Consider the following 28,000-nt stretch of genomic DNA (forward strand, 5'->3'; position numbering starts at 1 on the left):
ACCTACTTTAGAGCTAAGTAATTTTTAACACTGATACCTTTAACTCACATTGAAGAATTTTTGAAAGGGTCAAATGCTATAATGGTTATTCATGTTCAGTTTTGCTTTTCAGAGCTCCCTTCCTTTGCAGCATGTGGAAGCATGGCAGAGCAGCATGGAAACATTGCTTGGCCAAATGAGAAAATGAACATGGAAAACCATTCTTGTTCAACCTACATGTATTTATTTTCAGTAGATTACAGTATTCTTTCTTATTTTCTCTTTTTATTCTCTTTCTCTCTCCTTTATTCTGTAATTGTGCCTTTTATTATTATTATTATTTAAAATTGGCACACCTCCCTATTCTTTAACCTAACACGTTCTATTTTCTGTTGTGGCTTCTTTGATGTTTCTTTTTCTCCTCTTCTTGATTTATTTTGCCACTTTTATTTCCTTTTGGTACGACCATTGCATGTCTGTGTGTGTTTCTTTCTTTACTTTCCTTTCTCCCCGAACTTCTTCCTTTTCACAGTATTGGAACACGGGAGGTAGTCACGCAGAAGAACTTGTGTGGCCTGGTGCCCATCCGGGATTTCAGGCTAGACCCCAATCTTCTCTACTCTATTCCTTTACTAGCTCTAAGCCCCAATTTACTGATTGTGTGGCTATTTCTGAGCATTGCCTACTTGGTGGCTAAATTACGTTGCAAGTGAATATGAGTTTAAAAGCAAACAGAAGCAAAAATTTCAATGAAGTGCCAGAATATTTATTGCCACCTGGTACCTATTTGTCAAAGAATGTCTCATAGCATCGTCTGCCAAGAATAATAATTATTATGCCTTACAATTTTGTGTTTCTATTGTACTAAACTTGTAAATACACATCAGATTATTTTATGAAAAGGAATTGTATCGAACGTTTAAACTGTTAACGCTTTCAGTGCTTGTAACATAGTCTGATAGCGGCCCTGTTACCTCGGTATTTTACCCAACCTGAAGATTAGTTTCTCTTACCAAATATTTTTCAGGCATCCAAATCCGGAGTCTCTTTTCTTTCTCTCTCTGTAGATACACACAGTTTTGTTTCACATGTTCCATGTATTCCAGAGAAAGGAACTTGTATTCCAGAGAAAAGAATTTGTATCTTTTTTGTATATTCCTAAAGTGTGTCAATCTTGCGTTTCATATTTATGTGATATGCAAAGAAAGAAAGTGATGGTTTGTAACAGGTTTAGCTAAACAAATATGTTCAGCACCTTACTACTTTGATTTCTAGGCATAGCCTCTAAAGTAGCATTTGCCAACTTGGTGCCTTCCAGATGTTTGGGGCTACAGTTTCACCATCCCCCTGCCCGCATGGTTGTGTTGGTTGGGGGCTGATGGAAGTTGTAGTCCAAAACACCCGGAGAGGGCACCAGCTTGGTGAACGCTGCTCTAAATAATTATAGTGATCCATGCTTAGAATCATGTACTTGTTTTTTTCCTCAAAGTTAAATCTGTTGCAGCAAATTATACCAACTTTTAAAAAAGAACCAACTTGAACTGCAGTATACTGCATGCAATATACAGTGGTGCCTCGCTAGACGAATTTAATTCGTTCTGTGAGTCAATTCGTTTTGCGAAAAATTCGTCTAGCAAATCCCATAGGAATGCATTGAATTTTATTTTTTTGCCCATAGGAACACATTAATTGAATTTCAATGCATTCGTATGGGAAACCGCGATTCGCTAGACGAATTTTTCACAAAACGAACTCTTCTTGCGAGGCAACCTCCGCTCAAAAAATCTCTTCGTTAAGCAGAAAATTCATCTTACAGGGCATTCGTCTAGCGAGGCACCACTGTACTTTCAGTTTATTTCTATATCTACTTTTTTAATGTATCAAAAAGGGAAGAGTGAGTAGCAAATAACAGTTTACAAATAATCTGTAATTCTACTTAAATCTTCGGGAAAATATTTTTATAGTATATGTGAATGGAATCATATGTAAATTAATCCTGACATTAAATATTACCATAAAAGATGCACTAATGAGATATTTCAGCTAATGGTTAACGTTTTAGTTAGAAGAGATGAAATAAACTTAAAATAGTTAAAAGATGCTAACATAGAGTAACTGCTCCCAGAAAATTACTCTGGGACAACAATTATGCTTAATTACTACAGTTATGACATTTAATTGTTCAGATATGCACATATCAGCATTCAGTAAGCTTGTATAGCTATAATATTAAAGTTATAATTTTGTGGATTAATTTAATTAAAAGACAACAGCCAACATTGCAAAACCGGAATTCCCCTTCTCTTCCACTCCCCATTCCCTCCCCAATTCTGCTTCAGGTCTATGAACCTCTAGAGCAGATTTGGGGGGTGCATGGGAGGCTGCCAAGGGAACGCGAGGAAGATGAAACCCAATGTGCTAGTGGCAGTCTGTTCCACAGGCATGTGACTGCCTGTGAGATTTTAAAAGGAGTTAAAATAAGGTTACCAGACGTCCCCGTTTCCTGGGGACAGTCCCCAGATTTACACATCAGTCCCCATACAAAATCCATTGAAATTGAAAAGTGTCCCTGGATTCACTGAAAAAAAATCTGGTAACCTTAAGTTAAAAGGCTTAGAGACAAATTCTAACTGTCATGTTCCATTGTGCTCTGTCCCACTGGTACAAAGATGTTGTTTCAATTGCATTTATTTTGACAACTAGTATAGAAGCGGATGTAGCCTTGACTATGGACTGTATGTTACCAGAGTAGCATGAGAGCTACTGCTCCTGTAGCTCAATCCTGTCCTGCTCCAATAACATTTGTAGGAAGCAGTCATATGACTTGGTGTAACAGGCATAATTATTTCACACTACATCAAAATCACTTCTTATGTACTCAGAGTAGACCTATTGAAATTAATGGACCTAAAGTAGACATATCTACTAATTTCAATGGTCTGAGGAGGATGAAAATTGGATGCAACCCAGTGATATTGGTGTGGGAAATACTCCTGATGCACGAGACTGCTTTATACAGACATTACTGTGGAATGTTTCTACAGTGCAGGTTTCATCTGCTCAGAAGCAGTAGCCACACTACTCAGGCAATATAACAACAGGTCTGGTGAGGAATGCATTGCAAGATAATTATCTGCCCCACTCCCCTGCAATGTAAGCATACTGCACGGCAGCATTAAAGCCTTTGTCAGAGGAATGCCTCATACATACATTGCAACTTGTCATAGCATGCATTGAGTCTTACCTCTCAAACTAGATTAAAAAAAAGCATGCATAGGGTAAAAAACATGTATCTGGGTCATGTGTGTTTCCCAGAAGCTGCGATTTACACACACACACACACACACTTCTGCGTGTGCAGGAAGTTATCACAGCCTTGGTAAGTAGCCAGTTGTTAGGCTGACTACAACCAGGCAATGAAGCAGTTTTACTTTTTTTTTCTTATAGGCCAGGCACCCCCAAACTCAGCCCTCCAGATGATTTGGGACTACAACTCCCATCATCCCTAGCTAACAGGACCAGTGGTCAGGGATGATGGGAATCATAGTCCTAAAACATCTGGAGGGCCGCGTTTGGGGATGCCTGTTGTAGGCTGTCAGTGTGCCACAAATGATTAACATAGGCAGGGGTGGGCTAGTCAATTTTTGTAAGACTTAGCTATCCTGCCTCCTCCTTCTGCAGCACTGAAGATAATGGGGTAGCTCTTAAATATGCAGAGCTTTGTGAATCCAGAAGAGCTCAGGATGGTACCAAATGAGTTTCAGATAGTAAACACATCCTCAATCAGTGTACACAGAGTAAGCCGGGTGCACAAAATCAGACTACCGTGTTTCCCCCTTTTTAAGGCGTAGTCATAAAATAAGCCATAGCAGCATTTCTAAGCATTTGAGAAATATAAACCGTACCCCGAAAATAAGCCATAGTGATAGGCGCTGTGCGGAAGAGATCACTGAGCTCCCCGAGTCAGCAGCAGCAACGCCGGCCGCAGCAGTGTTTGCTGAGTCCTTTCTTGCTTTTGGGACTTGGTTACTGTGCTGGCTTGGGATGGTGTGTGTGCAATTGCTGTTGCTGCTTCGTGTTTTTCAGCTGGATTCTCTGGGTTCTAAGCACTTTCCCCCGTTTGTTTGTGAAGCAGCACTCGGCTGCAGCCCCTGCCTCTCCCGACGGCTGCATGAATGCGAGGCTGGATTTGATCGCTATCTCCTTTTCCATTTCTTTTGTCTTTGAGCACCCGGCCCCGCCCCCTCTCCCCTTCGTGGAATGAAGAACGGAGTTTTAGCAGCATTTCCTCATTATAAAAAAAAGGTCAGGAACTTTTACTTTAACCTCAAAAATGGGATATTTCCTCTCTCTAAAAACAACTCTGACCTGAACACCAATATAACGGGGGTAGATCACCTCCAGTTTATAAATCCGCAAGTAGATCGCAGTCTCCTAGAAGTTGGGCTCTATACTTTGGCTGATTGCAAGCCTTTGCATCTTTAAAAAACAAAAACCATGCGCTTCTCAGTCTTAATTTTCCTTTAATTCATCCCCCTATACTCTCCTCCAACCATTGCCTCCTTCCATTCCTTACCCCCCTCCCTCTCTCCCCACTTCCCTCACTCCTGTGCGATCTCATTTAGTCATATACTTGCTTTTTCTGTTGTGTTGTCTATTTTATATTTAATATTATTACCCTTTATGATGTTATTTTTCCCCTTGCGATAATTATTTATTTTTTATCTTTAACTAACTTTCCTTTCCATATTTTTCCATATATAACTCAACACTTTCCCATTCCTTCTTAACTCTTTGGATAGAGTGCCCCCCCATTATTGTTGTTAATTTTACAATTCCTGGATTTTTTATGGAACCGAACAGCTCGGGTGCTTCAGAATGTGCCTTCTGTTGCTACAGGGCTATGGGGCTTCACTATTTGACCCCCCCCCCAGGTTGGGATTTTTAAAGTAGTTCTGTGGGTCCCAGGGCACAGAATCACCCCCGATCCTTTCCTTTGTCTAAACAGACCTATTCCCCCCTGACTTTGGAAGGCTGTGCTTCAAGGGTGATACCAGGGGTTTTTTAAGACCTGCGCCTCTTAAGGATTGTTACAGTCCATAACTTCCATTGCTTTCTACAGGGTTGGGGGTTTAAAGCACTGCCACCCCCACCCCACCCTGCAGGCGCTCGGAACTGGCAGCGCCAACAACGCGCCCAGCAATGTGCAGAAGAGAGCACCGAGCATCCTGAGCCAGTGGGTCCCAGTTGTACCAGCACTTTTTTTTTAAAAAAAAGACACCCCCTGAAAATAAGCCACTGTGTGTTTTTTTGAGGGAAAAAAGTTATAAGACGGTGTCTTAAAAAAGGGGAAACACGGTATCTATACATACCCTCCCTCTGTAAGACTGCTAAATCAAAATGTATGCAAATTGTTGCCACAAATTTAACACCCTAGAATACTTTTGTACTTTTAAATGAATCAAAGTGACACTCAAGTATAAATTAAAGTCACTACAGATAAAATAAGTACTTCAGAGTCCCAATGCATTGTTTTAGTAGGAAGGACAACAAAATCATTTACTTGTGAAATTAAGCCATATAAAAATGTGTATTATACAATGACAATTGAGTTAATGAAATCAGTTAATCTCAGTTTCATATCAAGGTGTGCACAATCCATAGAGTAGATTTCAGTATGAAAGTTAAACAGCTGTTAATATGCCCACTGAAATTAACAAAACTTCAAAAGAGCTTGTTTGTCTGGGTCTTGCTTTATGTTGATAGTGGAATAAATTACTATAATTCCAAAATCTCACCACCTTGGAAACAATGCTGCTATAATTTAACAAGGGGCATATTAAATGTTGCTGTCCTTAATTGTTTAAAATATAATTATATATCAGTCCTATGTTTGTGTGCTTTGTTTAACACTTATGCTCTAGCATGAAACCATTTTCATTTTCCATTGTTATCTTCTATATTCAAAGGAACCAAAGAAAGTTCTCTTTTGATGGTCTAAGTTAATTCATGTGTACCAAAATGATGTGCTTCCGTACATAGCTGTTTTTCAGCACTTTCAGTTTCATGAAAAATAATGGCCTTTTAAATAGATTTCAGAAATATTGTATTGAAATGCAATAGAGTTCAAAACCAGAGTGTAAATGTTAAGATTGCCTATTGTAGCAATGACTATCACACCAAAAGAGGATTGTTCCCCAACAGCCCAGTATGGATTTTATTCTGCCACTTTAAACCATAGTTAAGGAGCAGGCCAGCAGAATTATTGACCCCATCCTCTTCTACAATTTCACATGCAAATCCCCACTTCTCCCTTTTACCATGGTTTATTGTTATGTGCTAAGCTGGACTCACATTATAACTACAGTTTGAAGCTGCTTTCCAATCCTAGGTGAGAAGAAATTTGGTTAGCACTAGTGCATACATAACATTAAATCATGGTTAAATGGAAGGAAATGCACAAGCGTACAACCCACTATAGCTTTCTTAGGTTAACCTGCGATAGGTAATTTCCTAGGTTAAACCTGCAAGGTAAATATGAGGAAAGGTTGCATTCTTAAATATTGATGGCTTTCTAGCATATGGTTGGTGGCTGTACATAGTATTTTTTCAAGCAATTAAACTGCACTAAACTTTTAAGGATTGTGATTGTATTAGTATTAGCTGGTTAAGTTCCCTTCCCCAACCGCTCCTACTGTGCATAGCAAATTATCTAGTCATGGTAACCTTCAGCAAAGCCCTTGCTAAACTGATATGCAGGAAATAGTTGTTGTTGTTGAAAAGCATTTATTACTGCACAGCATATGCGCCATGAAATACTTCGGAACATTGCAGAGATCAGTTGCATTGCAACTACCGTAGTTACACTATTGCTTTTTAGAATTGCAAGTTTAGCAACTAGAACACTGCATGTTTCTATTTCACGTGCCTCATAACTGCACTGTTTAGTGATCCACTGCTTTTAAATTTGCAATGGCAAATTATTCAAGCACCTGTTCAAGTATTTCAATGCTATGAACTAACTAGTTCACCTCATTATTGTCTAAAATAATTGTTCATTTTGTTTTTGTTTTTACTGCTGTCATTTTTTGTGCTTGTCTCTCTTTCCCAGTGAGGGTTGTCGAAGAGAAAATACAATGAAGAATGTTGGATGTCGCAAGTATGCATTTAATTCCCTGCAGCTGAAGGCTTTCCCCAGGTATTACAGGCCTCCTGAAGGAACTTATGGAAAAGTTGAATCATAAGATCACTCTGTCCTGTAATTAGTTGTTCCATTAAAAAGAAATGTGGATACACTCAATTTTAGTATATGAACTTTGACAACAATGTCAGAAACAATTTTTTGTATGTTTCACTACTTAATACCGAGCATGTACTTTTATTAAATTGGATTCCATAGGAAAAATATTTACTGACCCTTTATAACATGAAAATGTGATGACCGTCTGCTCATGTAACTAGCCATCAATGTATGTAAGATGCCTGTTCCATTGATTTCTTACTTACATGCCTAAATAAGAAAGGTCTGTACTGTTGATGATTTTATGAATGAAATTTAGGCAGCTGTTTCACACATCTTTTTATACTGATTTGATTTGAGATTAAGACTTTCATATAATACTTTTTTTTAAAAACCTCAGACTTTGTAAATAGTAAATGAATTGGATGTGAGGCAGTTTGATAAGTACAAGCAGCATTGTTATGCAGGAAAAGCTAAAACTCAGTTTTTAAGACAGTGCAGCACAGTAATATAAATGCCAGGACCTTAAAATGTTTTCCTTTAGGTAGGACACTATCATATAAGTGGTGTGTACTATACAGCATCAGGAATTGACACAAAGCCCAGATCAAAAACTGGACTGGACCCATGATTCTTTCAGTTGTCTTTAGAAATTTTACAATTCTATACGTTTGAAATGTAGGGTCAAGGAAGAGAGAGTTGCACATGGCAAAATAGTTAATGTGATTTGTAATGCTCTGGGCAGAGGACTCAAAAGACAAGTTGTTGTTGTTTAGTCGTGTCTGACTCTTCGTGACCTCATGGACCAGAGCATGCACATTCTTAACTGGCATTGTAAATTAGATACAAAAGCGCATTCTGGTTTGGCATTTGAAGTGCCAAGGAGGCCGAGTCCCCTGCATATCTGCGTCATCAGAGGCATCCAACCTATTTCAGTTTGCACCTCTTTCTGTTGATATCCATCAGCCTACTACACACAGCAATGCCATTCAGTGGAAGACAAATATTGAGAAATTCTCTCTCTCTTTTCATGCACAAGATGATATTATACAACTTCACTTGTGCAAGCAGCTGTTTGAAAGCCTTTTGCCAAGTATGCTTGCTGGATTTACAGCTGGGTTCTATAACTAAATTAGATGCACTTTAACCATTTGGAATTGGTGGTTCCTTACTTTCCTCTATGTCTTCAGCCTTTCAAATATTTTTACTGTATTATATTTAACTTTTACTAGGAGTAGACCCATTGATATTAAAGGCCATGACTACTGGTAATTTAGACCCACTAATTTCAGTGAGTCTACTCTGCGTAATAGTTGAATATAGCCCATAGGTAATGAAAACTATTAAGTACATAAGGGATTCCTACTTTCAGATCATTGTTTTACACAAAAGCCAAATGTTTCTCTCATGAAGCCATAATTCATTGATGATAAGGCTACACATTGAACTGGTATAGGTGTAACACTAAACCATAGTTCAGTGTTATGTGAATGAGCTGAGCTCACACCTCCGCAATTACAACTTTGATGAGGAGTTGGGAACTACTACTTTTTAAACCAGATGCAGTTTATTGGTATCAGGGGTGCCAACTTAAATAAAATATTGGGGGCCCAGGCAAGTCCTGCCCCACATAATTGATACGGGAATGGCACATGCACACCATTTGAATGGCAATGCCCATCAACTTTGGGAGGGTCCAGCCCCCTCAAAAAAAGGGGGGCGGGAAGGGACCTCAGACCCTAGGAGTTGGCTCCTATGATTGTTATGCCCCAAAGGAACAAACAGTTAGTTTAAACTATGGTTCATTGAAACAAGTCTGGCCCAAACCATAGTTTATGATATTGGCTTGTCTCAACAAATCTTAGTTTAAGCTAACTATTTATCCCTTTCAGACAGAACAATAAACTGCAGCTTGTTAAAGACAGGAATCGGAAGTTTCCAAGCTACTCCTCAAACTTCTGTTTAAGGCAGGAAGTTGATGCATCTCTTCTCCTCCTTGGCCTACCCTGGAAGAGGAGATGGAAGTGTATCAGTTTGAGAGACACTGCTGCTTGTTTACATAATGCTAATTTGTGGTTCAGAATTATGTCTGAACTGGACCACTGTCTTCCAATGGGAGATGGTCATGTGAAAAGCCGCTATTTAACAAAACTACCCTTTAGAAAGACAGGCATTAATATTAATTGATTGCACCAGTACAAAATGCAAATGTGTGAATAATGCTTAAGGTAGAATAATACAGTCTTCTGTTGATATGTGACCAGCAGCAAAACAAAAGTGAAATTAAGCAGTGATTTTTTAAAAAATCATGTCATGCTTAATCTTCTGTAGAGTTGTTTAATCCAGTATATAATAGCCATGATAACATTTTCATACCAAGACCCAGGACAAACATCTACACTTTTAACGTCTATTGAAATTAGTGATGTTTATGTATAATAACTATGTTTAGGATCATGGGCCCTGTAATGGAAATGGGAAATGTGGTTCAATTATTCTCCACAAAATAAGAACCCAGTATACATGGGACATTTTCCAATTGTGTGTTACTTTCCCAGCTATTTATATTTGCACTTTAATTTCGCAAAGGTTTTCATTGTTTATTCTAGGCCTACAGACATTTGTTATACTATTTGCTTTTCGCAGTTTGATGGCTTAGCTGTGTTGTTACATGTGCTAGTCATGATTTTGCACTAATCATGATTTTGGTAAACTAGTCGTTTATTGCTGTTTCAGCCTTGTTTGCAGTTTCAGTGCTATGAATGCTATGTAACATGTTTAACCTCAAACTCTGCACCAAGTGTAAACGTTTTTGGTCCATGTTGAAATTGTACTATTGGGAAAACTCATCCCGATATAGCATAAATGTGCATTATTTTGTATTTATGTTCACCACTCAGTGTATTTTTGTACATATTAATCATGTACTTAAACACCTAAGTTATTATTTTTCAGCTTTGGAGGAAGGGCTACTGAGTTATTAGAGAAGATTTCAGTAATTTAATGATTCCCTAAAACTTTGGCAAGCAATGTTTTTAGAAAACAGCACACAGAATACTGTCAGCCATCTCTTAGAGCCATAGGGTGTATTTCCCCATTCTTTTAATGGGAAAGGGAAGCTGAAACTTTAGGCCAGGTTGGCTAGTATAAATATTCAGGATTACATTTCTAGCTATTTTTAGCTATTCCCCCTCTAAATAACAACGAGCCTTTATTTTACATGCCTACTTGAATTACACTACGGAAAATTGTTTGTTTTTACAATGTTTCATTCACTTCGGTGAGGTTCTGTGGATAGAAATGCATTATCCAGCATTGGAATACTTATATGAAGAATTTCCAAACTCCTCATATGTGTCCTTTGAACCCCTCACTTTTTTTAAGATACCAAGCTATAGTACTGCATTAATTATAGGGAAGGGGTTCAATATTCTGATTATCTTTGGGTTGTTTGCAATATGTAGAACAACTTTCCCCATGTAATATTTTATAAAGAGATTTTGACATATACATAGATAGGATTCCATTGAGGACAAACTGAATAGAGCTTAATGGAAAATTGAAAACTTTGAAAACATAAATCCATATTAGGAAAATTCATTTAATTGTTTTATTTGAGTGGCGGATTGCACAGAAAAGGCATTCTTAAAGAATACTATAACATGAATTCTAACTAATTTTTTTAGTACATTTTAGAAATGAAACCTACTAAAGGGGTATAAAAGAAACTGCTGCTAAGTCTGTTTGTCTCTTAAAACACCCACAGCACAGTTGCCTTTTCGGTTTCATTTATGTATGTAGAGCTGTTGTAAAATAGAGCACTGTTTTTGTCTCAACACAGTTGTATTTGCCAAGCTTGGGGCATTGAAAAGTTTATTTTATTTATTTGTTTTGGGGCAGTATTAATATACCATAAACATATGATTACTGTTTTATATAGTCAATTCTTCCAATCCATGTATGCTGTAAATGTGCTAGTCTTTAGGGATAAAATAATAAAGAACTGACAAGAATGCTGAGATTAGTATTTTTGTTTCATTAAAAACATGATAAAATACACTGCAACTTTCAAGGCTTTAGGCCGTCTATTATATTATACTTTCTAGGGTTTTCCTACTAGCAGGGGTGTCGGGATTTTCTGGGCCCAGTACATTGTATCTTGACTGGAACCTCTAACCACTTGCAAAAGAGGATGCACATTTGCATGCAACCTGTATCTGCAAATCTATGTTCTCTTTTGCAGATGGAGGGTCCCAAAACACAATGGCGAACGGTGCCGCTTGGCTGCCTGTGGCGGCACATACGCAGTCCACCCTGGCGCGTGCGCCGCTCACCGCCACGATGCAGCCTGACGGACTGCGCTTGTCCGCACAAGCACAGTCCGTCTGTGGTGGTTGGCGCGCTCAGCTGGAGAAAGCAAGGGGCGGGCCAGTGGTGCTGCTCGGGTGGCGCACTCAGCCGGAGGTGAGGGCAACGGCGCGCTTGGCCGGAGGAGACGAGGGGCGGGCCAGGGGCTGGCGGTGCTACCCCCGTGCACTGCCCCCGCTAGACTGGAGCTAGGGACGTCCCGCCCCTCCCTTGCTATGCCCGTGCCAAAACATAACTTCTAGGTGGTACAACCACCCAGGAAAGATGCATCCTGGTTGCTTTTTTTAAAAAAAGCAACTCATATTCCAAGGGCCTGGGCTAGATCAGTTGGTTATGGCAAACCAACCAGATGGGCAGGGTCCTAAAAGACTGCTGTTTTCCCCATCCCCTTTCCTATTTCTTTCGCCTGGTATCCAAACAACTCACTCATCAGTCGCAGCTCTGACTTTGCTCAAAGGCTAAAAACATGGGTGGAAATTTCACAGAAATTGCTTAGATGGGTACCTTTCTTTCGTCATCATCCCCACAAGTGCTAGCATATTACTTTTTTTCTTTTAATGTAAGTATGGCCACCTGCTAGTGTGGGTTCAGTACATCAGTATCCTTGTACCTACAAGCGGTTGCATTTTCTTTTAAATTTTTATTTAAAGATTTGTTTTTATTGTTGATAAAGGTGGTCCTACTATTGTGCCTTTATTTATTAATAAGGACAAATAGACATTTTATTTATCAGTATATATAGGGCCAAATCTTTGTGTGGCTTACAATGAAGATAAGCTAAAGATGCTGTTTGGTACAATATATTGCAGAGATGGTATAGAACTGGCATCCCCAAACTGCGGCCCTCCAGATGTTTTGGCCTACAACTCCCATGATCCCTAGCTAACAGGACCAGTGGTTAGGGATGATGGGAATTGTAGTCCAAAACATCTGGAGGGCCGAAGTTTGGGGATGCCTGGTATAGAATGATTTATAATTTAAGGGATTCGAGATTTAGGCTATAAGGTCATACATCTTATGTTTATCAAACAGCAGCTTCCCCCACCCCCCACCGAAAAAAGCAAGCCACTTCTGAAACTAAGGGAACTCGGTGTTCAATACTATATGACAAGGGGTTGCTGATCTAATAATGTAAGGGGGGGGGGTGTAAAAAAAAAAGTCCACTGGGTATACCGAAGCCTTTGGTCCTGCATAAAGTATTACTGTATTTATATAGCACTAGCAAGATGTATGGCTGTGCTCGTGGTCTTGCAATCAAAAATTTGACATGGAACACACTTTAAAGCAAACCAGGAAAGAATGTGATTTCGGGTACATATACTTAAGACTTGATTACAAGCTTAGTTGCAATGTGGCATGATAACCAGGGGGCTAAACCAAAGGCTTCACATAAGAAGTGGATTTTGAGGATGCAGGCCAGTAAAGGGGAAAGTGGTGGAATCTTCTGAAGGAGCAGGAAACCTCTGGATGGCTGAAGGAGTGACAGTGGAGGACTGAAGGCCACAAACATGGACATATATGAGGGGCTGTGTCTCCGTCCACTGCTCACCAGCCCACTGTCATTCTCCCCGTATTAACCGCCTTCCCATGCAACTATTAAGCTCACTTTTCACTTTCCCAAACCACTTTCTAAAGTCACTTTCCTGTTCCACAGCCCTGCTTTGTACCCATTCTCTCTCTCTCTCTCTCTCTCTCTCTCTCTCTCTCTCTCTCTCTCTCTCTCTCTCTCTCTCTCTCTCTCTCTCTCACACACACACACACACACACACACACACACACCCCTAGTAATTTCCTGCATCTTCCTCCTTCCACACATTGCAACTACTAAGCACCTGTTTCATTTTCTGCCCAGTTATGAAGCCATCATCCCTTTCTATTCTTCAGATGCTGTCATGATCCTGGCTTTCATGTTCAGCCCCCATCCCTATGCCTTCTACTGCCCCCCTTTTTGCAAGCCCCTTTGCACCCCCAATTTCCCCATCACTCCTTTTTCCCTTCACCCTCACTTTCCTCAACTCACCTTTGCACACAGACCACCCCCATTTCCATCCTGATCCTCCTATACTGCAGCCCCCTTTGTGCACACACCCCATGCTAATATATGTTACTGTATCTTTAAGATGAATAGAATATTAAGAACAAGCCTGCCAGTTAGCTTATTCAGTTACGGGCCCAGTTGATAGATGTTGTATATGGATGTTTGCTTGTTAATTAAACATCCCTTCTAAATTACACTGAATCTGGAAATTCATGTTGAAAACGACAAATGATATCAGAAGTGTGGTGTATATGGATGTTTGCTTGTTAATTAAACATCCCTTCTAAATTACACTGAATCTGGAAATTCATGTTGAAAACAACAAATGATATCAGAAGTGTGTGTGTGTGGGGGGGAGATACATTGCAGAAAGGTACTACCGGTATGTGTTGTTAATAAAATCTGCCCTTATTCCCTTATGGGGTACACAAGAGCCATCGGTAGGAGAAAATAACAGAGGCCAACCAGAGAATATTGAGAAGCAAAGCAGCCAATAAGCCTGATCTTTATTAAAGCTGTTGCAACAGGATAGAGGACCCAGAACAAAGGTGTGCCTGCCCTTATATAGACATTTTAAATATATAAATTTCCTGCCCTGGAGTCCAAGGCCTCCCCCAGAAACATCATGCATACCTATGTTTCTCTTCTATGGCTGATTTTCAGGGGATGTCTTATTTATTTATTTTTAATTAAGTATGGTACAGTTTAACCTACAAGGTTAAACTGCCTATCACTATGTCTTATTTTCAGGTTATGGCTTATATTCCTTGAATGCTTAAAAATCCTGCTATGGCTTATTTTATGGCTACGTCTTATTTTCAGAGAAACAGGGTACATCACAGAAGGGGCCCAAGACCACCCCCCAGATACATCATACCTACATCATAGAAAAGGTGGTCTACAACGGAAATTTGAATTTTGTTGTTTTTCCTGTCTGCCAGGTTATCTGATAATGCCTTATCTGATTGCCTTTCCTGGTAGTCTGGACATTCCTTTGAGATGGTAATTACTTAATTCCTGAGACAATGGGAAGGTTTTCCCCCCCCACCTCCTCCCTCCTTGCAGAAGAAACACTTGGTCAGCTTGGGAGTAAAAATGGTTTGAGGACTGTCTTCCTATGCTGCTTCAGACATGTGGTTTATATATTTATGTACGTGTTTGCTTGGTACATTTATGAACATTTATTATATATCTGAGACCTTAAAATTCTTATAACATATGGAACATTTGAGGGCTCCACATTCTTTATCTCTCTCTCATGAGGCAGCTGAGGAATGGAAGAGAGAGAAGTTTTAAGTACAATGAAGGGAGTGATGCTGAAAGAAAAAACACAGCTTTAAACTATGGCAGAACTTTGAATAAAGTGTTCCCATTCTTATTCAAAGTCACTATTGTCCTTTTCACGGAGTTTGGAGTTTGACTGTTAACTTTGCTAACTCTGCAATGGGAATGGGAACACTTTACAATATATTTGCAGAAACAACAGAAAGAAATGGTCTCGTTGGCAGGATTTAAATAAACATTTACAACTTTATTTACAGAGAACAAGAAGTATAACTATGTGATAACATAATATTGTATATAAACAACAGAATGTATCATCTGATGTAATAAACCAGAAATGGTAGTTGAGGGAAGTCAACAGGGAGGGGGGAAATTGGAAAATGTATGTTCAGCAATGATATGGAATACTTGTTTTGAGAAAATAAAATCAATAAAAATTATTTTTTTAAAAAAGCTTTGAATAAAGTGGGGGTGGGAAAATATTGAGAGGAAAATGGTACAGAACTGTGATGAGGCACTACAAATTTTCCAGTGGGGACTGCACTATGAGGTTTTTACATTATTATTGCATAGATAAGAACAAAATGATAACAGCTGGCAAAGTTTTGAAGATAAGGATAATGAGCTAATACTGGATCTGAGAGTAGAAGGAAGCCATTGAAGTGATTTAAGGAAGGGGTATCATATGACCAAGCAACAAGAGATGTGAATGATCTTGGCAAGAGAGTGCTGAATGAGGAAACCAAGATGAGAGAATGGAAGGACAGCAATGAGAAAGTTACTGCAGTCTAGGCCAGTGGTTCCCAACAGGTGGTCCGGGGACCCCCAGGGGTCCACGAGCTATGCCAGAGGGGTCCGCAAGATGCTATTAGAATAAAAAATATATTAAATATATTTTGTATGAAAACAGATTTTTTTTTTGGCCGCTTCCTGCATGAGCAGAGTCTAGCGCAAAACTAGAATTAGATAGAGGCAGTAGTTCTGCTGTATGCCGTTAGGTGGCGCTTTACAAACACTACTGTTTTGCAAAGAGGCAGCGCGCGCATTCTACTAACGCTCACCTCCCCAAGATGCTTTGCGCGCGTCGGCTTCATTTGTGCGCTACTGCGCAGGTACCCTGTCTTCTCCATTCTCCTCCCTCCTCCCTGGCGTGCGCTGCCTCTTTGCAAAACAGTAGTGTTTGTAAACAAAGCAAGCATTTTCTTCCATGTGTTTCATGAAAAACAAATATAGGAATCGGCTCGACATGCGGTCGGATTTCAGAGTGAAAGTTTCAAGTTTGGAACCTAATATTTCAGAAATAATGGACTCAAAGGGCAGATTTAACTTATCTCATTAAGAACTGAAAATTAAAACTAACTGTATACTGATGGAGTACTCTGTTGTAACTGTAAAAAACGTATAAATATAAAATATAAAAAGACTCTTAATTTGGCTCTCACATTTTAATTTTAGGATTAGGAATTAATGGGGGTCCTTGTCACAATAGCGGCTCGATGAGGGGTCCTCGAGAAAATTTTGTTGGGAACCCCTGGTCTAGGCAACAGATAAACTGAGGGTTAGACTCTGAGTGTTAGACTCCCATTTGGGACCTAAAACATTTCAATGCCTTTAAAAAGTTGTAGGTTTGCGCCAACTGAATGACATACCTAGTCTCATAAAACAGCCGTCAGTCAAAAGCAGGGCCGTCTTAACCTTATCGGGCGCCGTGGTGCAGGGATCCCTCGGGCGCCCCACACCGTCCAGGGAGCCCTGGCTGCCGCGCCGATGGGAGGCTCGCGGACGGCTTCCCTGCAATGGTGCCCGCAGCTTAAGAAGAGGTGGGCAAGGGCGGCGCTGCCAGCGGGGCGCTTCGACTCACACTGCCGATGGTGACACCGGACTCGCGCTCTGCCAGCAGTGCCAGGCGCGGCAGGCTGTCAGAGGGGGCGGCCTGACGGACGGGGACACTGCCAGCTGTACTCCGCCTCCACCTGCTTGGCCGAAGTGGCTGCATGGCACTGCCATCCAGGGAGCCCTGGCTGCCGCGCTGATGGGAGGCTCATGGCCAGCTTCCCCGCAACGGCGCCCGCAGCCCAAGAAGAGGCGAGCGAGGGCGGCGGAGCGCGAGTCCAGCATTGCCATCACCGGTGCGAGTCGCGGTGCCCCACTGGCAGCGCCACTCTCGCTCGCCTCTTCTCGGGCTGTGGACGCTGTTGCGGGGAAGCTGGCCACAAGCCTCTCATTGGTGCGGCAGTCAGGGCTCCCTGGCAGTGCCAGGTGCGGCAGGCCGTCGGAGGGGGCAGCCTGATGGGCGGGGATGCTAGCAACTGTGCTCCGCCTCCGCCAGCTCAGCTGAAGCGGCTACGCAGTGCTGCTGTCCGGGGAGCCCTGGCTGCCGCGCCAATGGGAGACTCGTGGCCAGCTTTCCTGCAACAGCACCCGCAGCCCGAGAAAAGGCGGGCGAGGGCAGTGCTGCTGGCGGGGCGCTGCGACTCAAACCGGCGGGCAGGGAAAGGGAAGGCTGCTGGCAAAGCCACGCAGCTCCCCAACTCTCTGGGGCGTCGGCACCCTGGTGCAATGCACCAATAGCCCCAATAGGAAATACGGCTTTGCTCAAAAGAAAGAAAAAGGCTCTACCTGATAAACTGAAACACCAGATTATCTATGGGAACATACTGTATCTATATTCTATGGGAACAAATCTGAAAGAAAGCAAAGTTCATTTTTTAATGAACAAAATATAATCCTAATCCAAAAAAGAAACTGATGGTAAGATAAATATACCACACAACATGATAAGTATTAACATTAGCAAGGCATTCAAGAAAGAATTGATGTCAAAGTAGCACACCAAACAATGCTCTGATCAGGCAATGAGCTGCTCAACAGGAATGCTGGCTAGCTATTTGGAAAATCCATTTTATATACATTTCTGGAAACAGAACTGTCTGACTCAGGTTGCATGTATGGCTTTTAATAAAAACATGAAAGATAAACACGTTTCAAATGCCAGATATCCTGCAAAGGTGATACCAAAAGCCATAGGATTTTATGGCAGCATACAAGAGAAAGTGCATAAAGAACAGGAAATTGAGGGATGCCAACTGAGACAGGGAAGGCAGAGAAAGAGTCTCTCCCTATGGTTATATTGAAAAATCATTTAGATAGGTAGCTCTTTTTGACCTAGCCAAGGTGTTTTATATCAGGATTCCATGCTTTTTCTGTTGCAGAATATCTAATGCCTCTACATATTTTTCTCTGCCCTTTTGAGTAATGAAATATAACTTTCTAAAAGGGTGTGGCCTATCTATTTTGGCATGGTTAAGTGCTAAAATGGAGCATCACTCTCCTCCTCATACTACCAGGTTTGGGCAACTATATGAGAGCTGTTGATGCTTGTAACTTTGCCCTATTGATTGACTTCATATCAGATCCATTAACCAATCATACCACTAGTTCTTTTATTTGTTTTGCTTCTTGGGTGCTGTAAGGAGTTCATGAAATCATATATTCCTGATTTTATTTTTTATTTTGCTTTTAGATCTCATCTACACTATGCATTTAAAGAAGTATTATGCCACTTCAAACAGTCATGGATTCCTGCAAATAACCCTGGGAACTGTAGTTTGTTACTAGGAGACCCCTCTTCCCCTCACAGATCTACAGTTTCCAGAGTTTTCTGGGAAGAAGGGTTGCTTATTAAACCACTGGAAATACTACTCTCTCACACACTGAATTATAGTGCAAGGCTTTCAGTGACAAAGTCAGGAGATCCAGTAATGGATATCCAACAGAGCATGTAGTTTGGCCCTAAGAACATTTATTAATTTTGAGTGGTTTATATCATCACTTCTCTCCAGTTGTTGAGGAGACCTAATATAACCCTACTGTTTATTATGTGAGTGGTAAATATTAACTTACTTGCCCTTATAAAATGTGTTAGCTGAGGTCAAGTTCCACTTGGTTGGAAGGTAGCAATCAAACATCAGCCTGAAAAGAATTTCACCAATACCAGGTAACACACATTTTATGTTTAGCTTTTGGGAGGGAAAAAAAAAGATAATTTGCTGAGCAGAGTGGGTGGGAAAGAGAAAAAAAAACATTTGACCATTACACAGTACTATATGTCATTATGTGGATCTGATGTCTGGTTTATATCACCAAGTATGTAATTTTCAGTTTAAGTGTGTTTGATAGAGCTCCAAGGGGAAAAAATAAAAATGTGACAATAATAGTAATACAACCACAATAAACTGTGGAGTATATCATTTCTGGATTTTATAAACTCCCAGATTAATATTACATCCTAAAATATAAAGGTATTGTAATACTACTGTTGGCTATTAATAGGTCATGTTCTCCCTGAATAAAGAACTGTAATATGGGAAAGTAGTGAATGAACCAGACATTAATTTTGTGTGTGCTGCAGAATCAGTTTTGCAGGTGAATTATTTATTTATCTAGGAAATCTCATTACACATACATTTAACCCAAGAAAGTGAGTAATGCAGGCAATTTAGATGGCCTTGGAATACACTTTGTAAGCTATACCATGAAGACAAATGCTAGGGCAGATTTCAGATGTATTTATTTAAAATATTTTATCATACTACCTTTCATAAAAATATCCCAAGGCGATTCACAATAAAACAAATACAACAGCAACAAAAATAGGATAAACTCAATACACAGTTTTAATGGCCAGCAAAGGTCTGGAAAGAAGTATATTTTTTAAAAAGGTAAAGGTAAGGGACACCTGACAGTTAAGTCCAGTTGCACACGACTCTGGGGTTGTGGCGCTTATCTAGCTTTACTGGTTGAGGGAGCCGACGTTTGTCCGCAGTTTTTCCAGGTCATGTGGCCAGCATAACTAAGCTGCTTCTGGTGAACCAGAGCAGCACACGGAAATGCCGTTTACCTTCCCGCTGGAGCGGTACCTATTTATCTACTTGCAGGTGCTAAGCACCAAAAACATGAGGTGTTTGCCTTATCTCTAAGAGAAGATCATTCCATAGGCTGGGCACCACCACAACAAGAGGGACCTCTGCAGGTTGCAAAGCAACCAGGAAGACCCCATTGGAATATCTGAATGACTGGATATATTGTTATTTATATTGGGAACTTAAAAGGCACTTGATGACAGTTTCTGACAACAGCCTATTTATTAGTCGCTTTTATCTTCAGGCCAAATCCCCTAAACCTCCACCCCAGCCAAATACACCCCAGCCCTGGAGAGCCAATGGGTATAATCTGCCTCTGAACCCCAAAGCTCCTCTGGTTGTACTTGTGGCTCCTTGGACCCACTTGTATCATGCTCTTCTGGTAAGATTTTTTACATGGGGCAGCTTTTCAGACCAACTCATCCACTGGCTCCCTTTTCCTGATCTTCACCAGATGTGTATTCATAACAGAGTATTAATATTCAGGCCTTAGCTTTTCTTCTCACACTACCTTCCTCAACTCCTCCATCAAAGCTCAACTGTGCTAAACCAACAGCTAATGTCCAACCATAAAACTTCCAGACAACTGGAGTCTGCTGCCACCCAGACAAATCATAAAGTAGTTACCTGACCAAGGAGCCATCCAATAAATTCTCCCAGAGATCATCCCCCCCCCAACCAAGCAGCTACTGTTTAATTATTAATATTATTATTAAGTTTTTATACAGCCTGTGTATATACACACACCTGTAGATCTCAGCGCGGTTCACAACATCAAAATACAAGATAAAAACACAATGAAAACATCACAAACAACAAACCAATGATCCCATTCCACCCACAAACATTTAAAAGGGTACAGGATGTTAATCAACCCAAGGCCTGGTTTATGAGGAATATTTTTGCCTGGTGCCTAAAGGCATATAATAGGCTTGCAACACACACAATAATGACACAAACTTCGACAATCACAGAGGTCACATCATATTTTTTTGCTTTCAGCTCAAGCATGTCATTTTGCCAAGGGGCAGGGTAGCCATGGGGCTAACATTGACTCATACACTACTTTGCAGTATTTCAGCACGAAAAAGGAAGCGTGGCAAAAGGAAGGGATGCACTGACAAACAAAGGTATTACTCACCTGCAGGAGTCTGGTGGCTGCTTCTACTTCTAGCAGCATTCTGGGATGCCAGTGGAGAGTCAAAGATGGAACATGTTCTCTACAGCATCTGATTAAAAAGAATTGTTTTAAAAGGGCACACACAAAGGTTCCTCACAAATCACAGATATAGCTTCCGGCTGAGCTCCTCCTCCACAATAAACTGCTCATTATTACTCACGAAGCTACAGGTGCTGCTTCCATTACTGTATTACATTTGCAACCTACCCACCGCCCCGCCCCAGCGCAAGGGGACAAATACAACCACCTGCACATTATTGACATTCTGCTTCTGCCACCCCCCCGCCAAGTGACGCGACCGTTGTCCCAATTGGGACCCCTCCCTCAGGCTGCCGCCGGCAACACATACAGGCAGGCCTCGGCGGTCCCCCGGTTCTCCTCCCCGGCGATGCGTTTTGAGCCCCTATCCCTCCCCACGGCGAGAAAGCCGTTACGCGTGGAGGCGTGCGCTCGCCCTCCGCAGCTTAGGCCGCGGCTGCCATAGCAACGGCGCCGACCTCCCTCCCCTGTCCCTCTCACCTCGCGCGAACTCGTGGACGAAAGGAAAGCGGCTCGTGATTGGCCAGCTTGCCTCTCTGTGAGCAGCGGGAGGCCTTTCCGGCGCGCGGCAACGAGAGTGAAACGCGGCCGCTCTCCCTGCAGGTAAGGGGCGAGGGCGGGGAGGGGGGGCGCTATTCATTGGAGGGTCAGGGGAGAAAGAGCCCGCCCCCGACGTTGCTCCCTGCAGCCGGGTTGGAAGGAAGGTGGTCCTGGCCACGTGCTCGCTCGTTCGCACCTGCAGCCTGTTATCTCTGCTGTTGTCGCATTTTGCCCTGATGCCCTGCAACAGTTGCATAAGAGGCAGGAAATCCATTAAGTACAGTTACTCCCTGTAATCTTCGTCCTCGTCATCATTGTTACTACGGTACTTGAAGCTGCATGCTACTTTCTCAAGGAGATGCGCCCAAAGCAGTTTACCGGTAGCAACGCAGCATTGCAACAGGAATGTGCATTAACCCAGCGTCGTTATTATAATACTGTAACAGCAAAATATTGTGGCAGCTTAGATAATGAATCAAATTGTTCATGATATACATTTTGCAGACTAGAGACCACTTTTTCAGTTGCAAGGAAGGTTTTCTCAAGTTGGCAGGTGCACAAAGTTGGAGAGAGAATCTCCATCCTGTGTTGGGGTAATTTTTGTGTTCTTTCTTTTGCCTGTTGCATATATTGCTTCTCTCTTTATTACATAACTGAAAATCTAATTTGAAAAAACTACAAAAAAGATCCAGTAATAGTCACCCATTCATTCATTCAGTTCAATTCAAAACAGAACACAGTTATGGAGGCTAGCATTGGGGGAAAGCTGCACTCCTGGATTTCTGCTGATTATGCATCTTCTAAAAAGCATAGCAACCTATTGGACAAAGTGTAAAACCTAAACACCTCTTATGCTGACAGTGAATGAAGTCCAATCATTTTTGCACTTGTGATTAGCTGACAACCTCCATACATTTAGAGACATCTGTCCAATATTTACGTAGCTCTTTGCCAAGTGGACTAGTGTTGGTCGTGATCCTGTTGCTGCCCTGGTTTAAGTGTGGAGTGAAGATGAAAGAGTCATTTGGGGTCTCACTTGTTTTCCCCATGCCCTTGAGCTTAATACACCCCAGAGGAGGGGTGGTAGATTTTCCTAAACATATGCGCATCAGCATCCCTCTGTTACCACACTTCCACTGGTCTGGTGGTCAATATGATACAAAGCTTGTCTATTGAAATTATTTGTTTTACCTTTTCATAGGCATTTCTAAAATGAAGAAACTTCTGCTGCTTGATGTTGATTGTGGCGTTGATGATGCTCAAGCTATTATGATGGCCCTGGCATCTCCCAATGTCGAAGTCCTGGGGATTACTTGCTGTTATGGAAACAGTATCTTGGAAAATATATGTAAAAACGTATTTCGTGTGTTACATATTTGTAACAAGCTCGAGGTAATTATTCCTGCTGAATAATCTTTCAAACAAATTTTGCATTATGGTGTCATGCTGTGGTATTCATAAATGAGACACAGATAACCTGATCTTATGCATACTGTACTTGCTTCCAAGTAGTGTCTATTTTTACACATAATGGCAATCACTGAGAACATTTGGTTGAGCCAATTGGCTTCAACCAGAAGCCACACATTGAATTTTCCTGGTCCCATGGTGTAGAATACTCTTCCACCAGAGATTCAGTAAGCATCTGCTGCTAATTTTCAGGTATCTCTTGAAAACCTTTTTATGCTGGCAGGCCTCTTCAGGTGATTAAACTTTTTCAAGATGAATCAGTCAATTTATAATTATTCTGCATTGTTTTATTTTGTATCTTGTGGTTTTTTTGTCACCCACAGTGGAGCACACTGGATGCAGAGTAAATGGGAGTATGTACACAACCTTAGACACAGTCTGGCCTAAGCCCAACCCCTGCAGAAGAACTAGTTGGCAATAAAAGCTATTTGGCACCTGTATTTCATTTTGGCGACATCAATGGTTTTTTGTCTTAAAATTAAAATCACATGGTTGTCATATCTTGCATAGATTCCAGTTTATCCTGGTGCCTCATCTCCAATACTTGGTGGACCTGTGGAAGGGGCAAATTATCATGGAAAAGATGGACTGGGTGATGTTCCAGATCCCAACGCTCCAGGATTAGAGCTTCTGCAGGAAGAACATGCTGTGCTGGCAATGTTAAGAATAGTCAATGAACGACCGGGTCAGGTGAAATGATATAAAATACATTCAGCTCCTCCCTAGTGAATTTTACTACTCAAATAGACACGGATCCAAAAGCATATGGATACATATAAAAAGTTAGCAAGCTCCTTTCCAGAGGGCAGTTGGCAGTAGATCACTCTGTGTGAAAGAGATGATCATCTATAGAACATGCTCTGATGTCTTTTAAATATTTTTTCTCTCATATATGCTTTGGGGGTTTAGCTTCCCTAAAGTTTCTTGGTCTTCATAACCCTTTCAAAAATAAAAATAAAATTGCCCGTTACTGATTGAGTGAACTGCACTGTTTCCCATCACATTTCATTAAACCTTCCCACCTTCCTGCTGTCCTACTCAGGTCACCTTGCCCCTGCCGTGACTGATATTCACATTTAAAAATATGTTTTTTATGCGTATGTTACTGACAGATCTAGTTTGGTTCTAAGAATCATCCCGATGGGTGAAGATGGGCCAAGAGGAAATGGATTTTATTCAGTAAGGGGAGGAAAGTAGCACAGGCAGCCCCAGCTGTGTTGTTATTGGTGGTGAAAATAATGCTGCTAATAATACTTAACATGCTGGGCTTTTTGAGCGTTCGGTGCATTTAGCAGACATGAACTCATCTCCGGCTTCTGTGGCAGAAGAGGGTGGTGGCACCATCCTCAAGTTGTGGAAGAGCACAATTTCCCATCCACACCATAGCAATGACACTTCATGGGAACTGTAGCTCCATAGAGACCTGATCATGCAGACTCCCTTCAAAACGGGGAAGAATTATGCAAACAAGGTGCTCTGTGTCATCGGGCATTGACATGGGGTGCCTGGTTCTTGTTAAAATTTAGCACTGGTAATAACAGCTTCCTATATGCATATGAGATCATGGGTGTGCGCTGTTTGAACTGGGGATTTCTTAACTCATAGTTCCTTATTTGGTGTTGCGTATTATTGTATGGTTGTCAGCTGCCCAGAAAAAGATATAGCCCTGACTAGGTCTTTTTCCTGGACCTCAGCGGGGACTATTTAACTACAGAGGGGTTGTCACACAAGGCAGCACAACTATTAAATAAGTAGCTTCGATGAATTGTTGCATATGTTTTATAGGTTTCTCTAGTTGCTACTGGTCCCTTGACCAATTTAGCGCTGGCTGTGAAAATGGACCCAACATTTCCTAAGAAACTTAAAAATGTGTTCATCATGGGAGGAAATACGGAAGGTAAATGACTTCAAGAGGGCTTGTTAGGCATGTTTGTATGTAAGTGTTTTGTCTCTTAATATTTCACAAGTGAACTGCTTTTTAAAGAATGTTCTTGCAGAACACTGTGTTTATGTTTCAGTGTTTTGCAGTACATGATGTTGAGTCATCATTTAAGTACTTATTTTGTCTTAGTTGATACTTTGTTTGTTCAGCAACTGAATTTGCAAGAAATCCTCCTGGTTATTCTTGAAGACAGCATACTTTTCTTTTGTGTGGGAATTTTGTTGCCTACTTTGGAGGCGTTTGAAACAAACTAAGCATTAGTCCACACTTCCATGCCTAGAAAGCATGGGTGCAAGCAGTTTTCCACTTGTCCCTTGTTTTCTCCACGTGGGGTCTCAGTGGTTTTGCATTTGCCTTGCAGCTTCCCCAGCTCTTTTTTTTTATTGGGCATTAGAGACTGCTCCAAGTGTGGTTGTGCTCCTTCTGGTATCTGAACACAGGAAATGTCGCTCCAAAGGAAATTGCTGGGTCTCCCTGCCTTGGAGTGTCAGTTTGTTTCCTGCCTTTGCTTGAAGCAAACCATTCCATAACATGAATTCCATATTCTTCCAGCCTCTTCTGTCTCTCTGGCTGCGCCTTTTAAAGATTGGCACAGTTCATGTGTTTGTATGGGCTTTTTGTTCACATATGACAATGTACACATTTGGCGGCAGGGGTGAGGGGTGGTAGAATTGTCCTGCACCTGTGACAAATAACAAAGAGCTGTTGTATAGGAAGCAGCTGTTAGAAACTGAATGAATTGTCCCATAGAAAACTAAAGTAGCTCTTTTTTGTTTCTTTTAGCCAGAGGAAATACTACAGTCTGTGGAGAATTCAATTTTGCAACAGACCCAGAAGCTGCTTACATTGTCTTAAATGAGTACACCTGCCCAACTTACATTGCATCATGGGAGTTCACATGCTCCTGCCCACTATCCTGGGTAAAGTATTAATAATCTGTTAATATCTAGGCAAGTGTTTCAGCTTGATCAAATGGCAGCAATCCTATATGTAGTTACCTAGAAGTAAGCCCCACTGAACTCAATGGTTCTCATTTCTGAGTAGACATGTATAGGATTGCATCTGGGTTGTATCCAGCATTAGTCCTGTTTAGAATAGACCCACTGAAATAAGTGACCATGAGTAACTTAGGTCCATCCATTTCAATGGGTCTGCCCTGAACATGATTTAGTTGGTAACTGATTTTTAAAAAAACTAAATTGAATATGACAAATCTATTTTATATAAAGAAATCTATATCCTCATGACTATATATCCATCAGGAGCTAAAATGATTAATTATTGCCATTGTGAATGCCCTGTGGAACATTACTGATGTCAAGGTCAATCATGTTTATTCTGGAGTTTTTACTTAACTTTTTATGCAGTTGAATAGTTCTCTTTAAAAAAAAAAGCCCAAACTGTTATTTACTTTGCAGGAATTCTACCATGAATGGGTTAATCAGAAAACTGAGAAAGCTATGTTCGTGAAGAAAATATTTGCTCATTCTTTTGAATTCTCAAAAATCTTGGGGGAAAACCCAGGTGAAAAGGAATGGCGGTCAGGGTTTGTTCCATGTGATTCCTACGCTATGGCAGCTGCCATCGAAGATGATTTTTTAACAGAATACACAGCAATTGGTGTATCTGTTGAGCTCAAAGGTTCACTAACAAGAGGAATGATGGTAGTGGACTGGAGTAACAAACTGAACAAGGAGAACAAAGCTTTCCTAATGAAAAATTGTGATTTAGGGAAGTTCCGGTCACTTCTGCTAGCTGCTGTAAAATAATAATAATTTGTATTGTTATAAGGATTTACTGAAGTTCCCTCCTCAAGCATACATATAATGGGCATCCTGATCTCTGGTGTTGCTATCCAATCAGGTTTGTGTTGCAATACCTAAAATTACATTGAGGTTGTTGATTTATTTTTTTTATAAACACCAATCAAGTGGTATATTAATTATATGGGAAAAAACCCCAAAAAAACAGAAGCCACATCACAAAGGGGTTTTCAGCCTCCTTTACTACAGCTTTCTGTTAGCACAGAACATATAGCTGGAAGAGGGTGAAAGATAGTCATCCTCTGGGAGTCCCAAGATTTGGCTCTAAACTAGCTCATTTCATGACACCAGCCTCCTTTTGAAGAGTGAGCTGATGGCATAATGCAGGGAGCTAAGCCAATTGCAGAGCCAGAGCAAGGAGAGCAATATTAGGTTGGCAGGCATTAACACTGCCACCATTTGTATTGATTCTATTGCTGAGAAAAAATATTGTAAAAGGTCCAAATTGAATTTACACCATTGAGAGAGAATCCATAGGACTTAGACATCTTGCGAGTTACCTAATAACGTTAAAGACCCATGTTGTCTGGTAGACTGAAATAGATGCTTAGTTATTTAATACTGATTTATCTGCAGAGAACGGGCAAAAATTCTATTAGTGAGATTACACAAGCTGAACACAATCTAGAGAAAAACAAGCATGGTTTTAGAATTACTTTCACGGAATAAATTTGCCACTAGATCCAATAATGTTTACGTTAACTTTCAGAAAGTACAGTGGTACCTCTGGTTAAGAACTTAATTCGTTCTGGAGGTCCGTTCTTAACCTGAAACTGTTCTTAACCTGAGGTACCACTTTAGCTAATGGGGGCCTCCCGCTGCTGCCGCGCCACCGCCACGTGATTTCTGTTCTCATCCTGAAGCCAAGTTCTTAACCAGAGGTACTATCTCTGGGTTAGCAGAGTCTATAACCTGAAGCGTCTGTAACCTGAGGTACCACTGTACACACCAATTCTTTTACACAAGATGCTTTTGTGTAATAGCCACAACTAGAATAAATTACGTGAAGTACTGGAAATTTTTGTTAAGTTCATTTAGAAGCACAAGGGGGAAATAAATTACATGAATATGCTACGTCAGCATTGACAGAAGGAAAGTAATGCTGTAATCATGTTCATGTGTACAGAATTCTTTGAATCAGTTATTAAATTAATAAAGAACATCTACAGATATGA

General features: G+C 40.9%; 2 protein-coding genes and 1 long non-coding RNA gene across 18 annotated transcripts in view; 2 read left to right on the top strand and 1 right to left on the bottom strand.

Annotated features, from left to right (window-relative positions):
- INPP4A (inositol polyphosphate-4-phosphatase type I A) overlaps nt 1-11,232 on the top strand; it is a 106,211-nt gene extending 94,979 nt beyond the window's left edge. For 9 of the 10 annotated variants that reach the window (XM_035114600.3, XM_035114605.3, XM_035114604.3 and 6 more), the window contains one exon: nt 7,091-11,232. In XM_035114600.3, coding sequence (XP_034970491.1) covers nt 7,091-7,223 — 133 coding nt within the window. In that variant the 3' untranslated portion in view covers nt 7,224-11,232. The remainder of the gene's footprint in view (nt 1-7,090) is intronic. The other variant, XM_088668644.1, reaches the window with a different exon arrangement.
- LOC118084738 (uncharacterized) overlaps nt 1-21,669 on the bottom strand; it is a 38,424-nt gene extending 16,755 nt beyond the window's left edge. The window contains exons 1-2 of one of the 6 annotated variants that reach the window (XR_004692560.3): nt 21,531-21,669; nt 20,973-21,060 (exon numbers count right to left, since the gene is read on the bottom strand). This is a non-coding gene — a long non-coding RNA (uncharacterized LOC118084738). Of the gene's footprint in view, nt 1-20,972; nt 21,061-21,171; nt 21,234-21,255; nt 21,494-21,530 lie in introns of those variants that run through there. The other 5 variants (XR_015949763.1, XR_004692561.3, XR_009557450.2 and 2 more) reach the window with 5 other exon arrangements.
- LOC118084737 (inosine-uridine preferring nucleoside hydrolase) lies at nt 21,526-28,000 on the top strand. 2 transcript variants are annotated; one of them, XM_035114607.3, is made up of 6 exons: nt 21,526-21,653; nt 22,792-22,982; nt 23,571-23,750; nt 24,846-24,957; nt 25,786-25,922; nt 26,421-28,000. In XM_035114607.3, the coding sequence occupies exons 2-6, from the start codon at nt 22,803-22,805 to the stop codon at nt 26,769-26,771; spliced, it is 960 nt and encodes a 319-aa protein (XP_034970498.1). In that variant the 5' UTR covers nt 21,526-21,653; nt 22,792-22,802; the 3' UTR covers nt 26,772-28,000. The 2 variants fall into 2 exon arrangements, with proteins under 2 accessions (XP_034970498.1, XP_088524787.1); XM_088668661.1 differs by lacking the exon at nt 23,571-23,750.

Source organism: Zootoca vivipara, chromosome 4, assembly GCF_965207765.1.
Source record: "Zootoca vivipara chromosome 4, rZooViv2.hap1.1, whole genome shotgun sequence".
In the NCBI taxonomy this organism is placed as follows: Eukaryota; Metazoa; Chordata; class Lepidosauria; order Squamata; family Lacertidae; genus Zootoca; species Zootoca vivipara.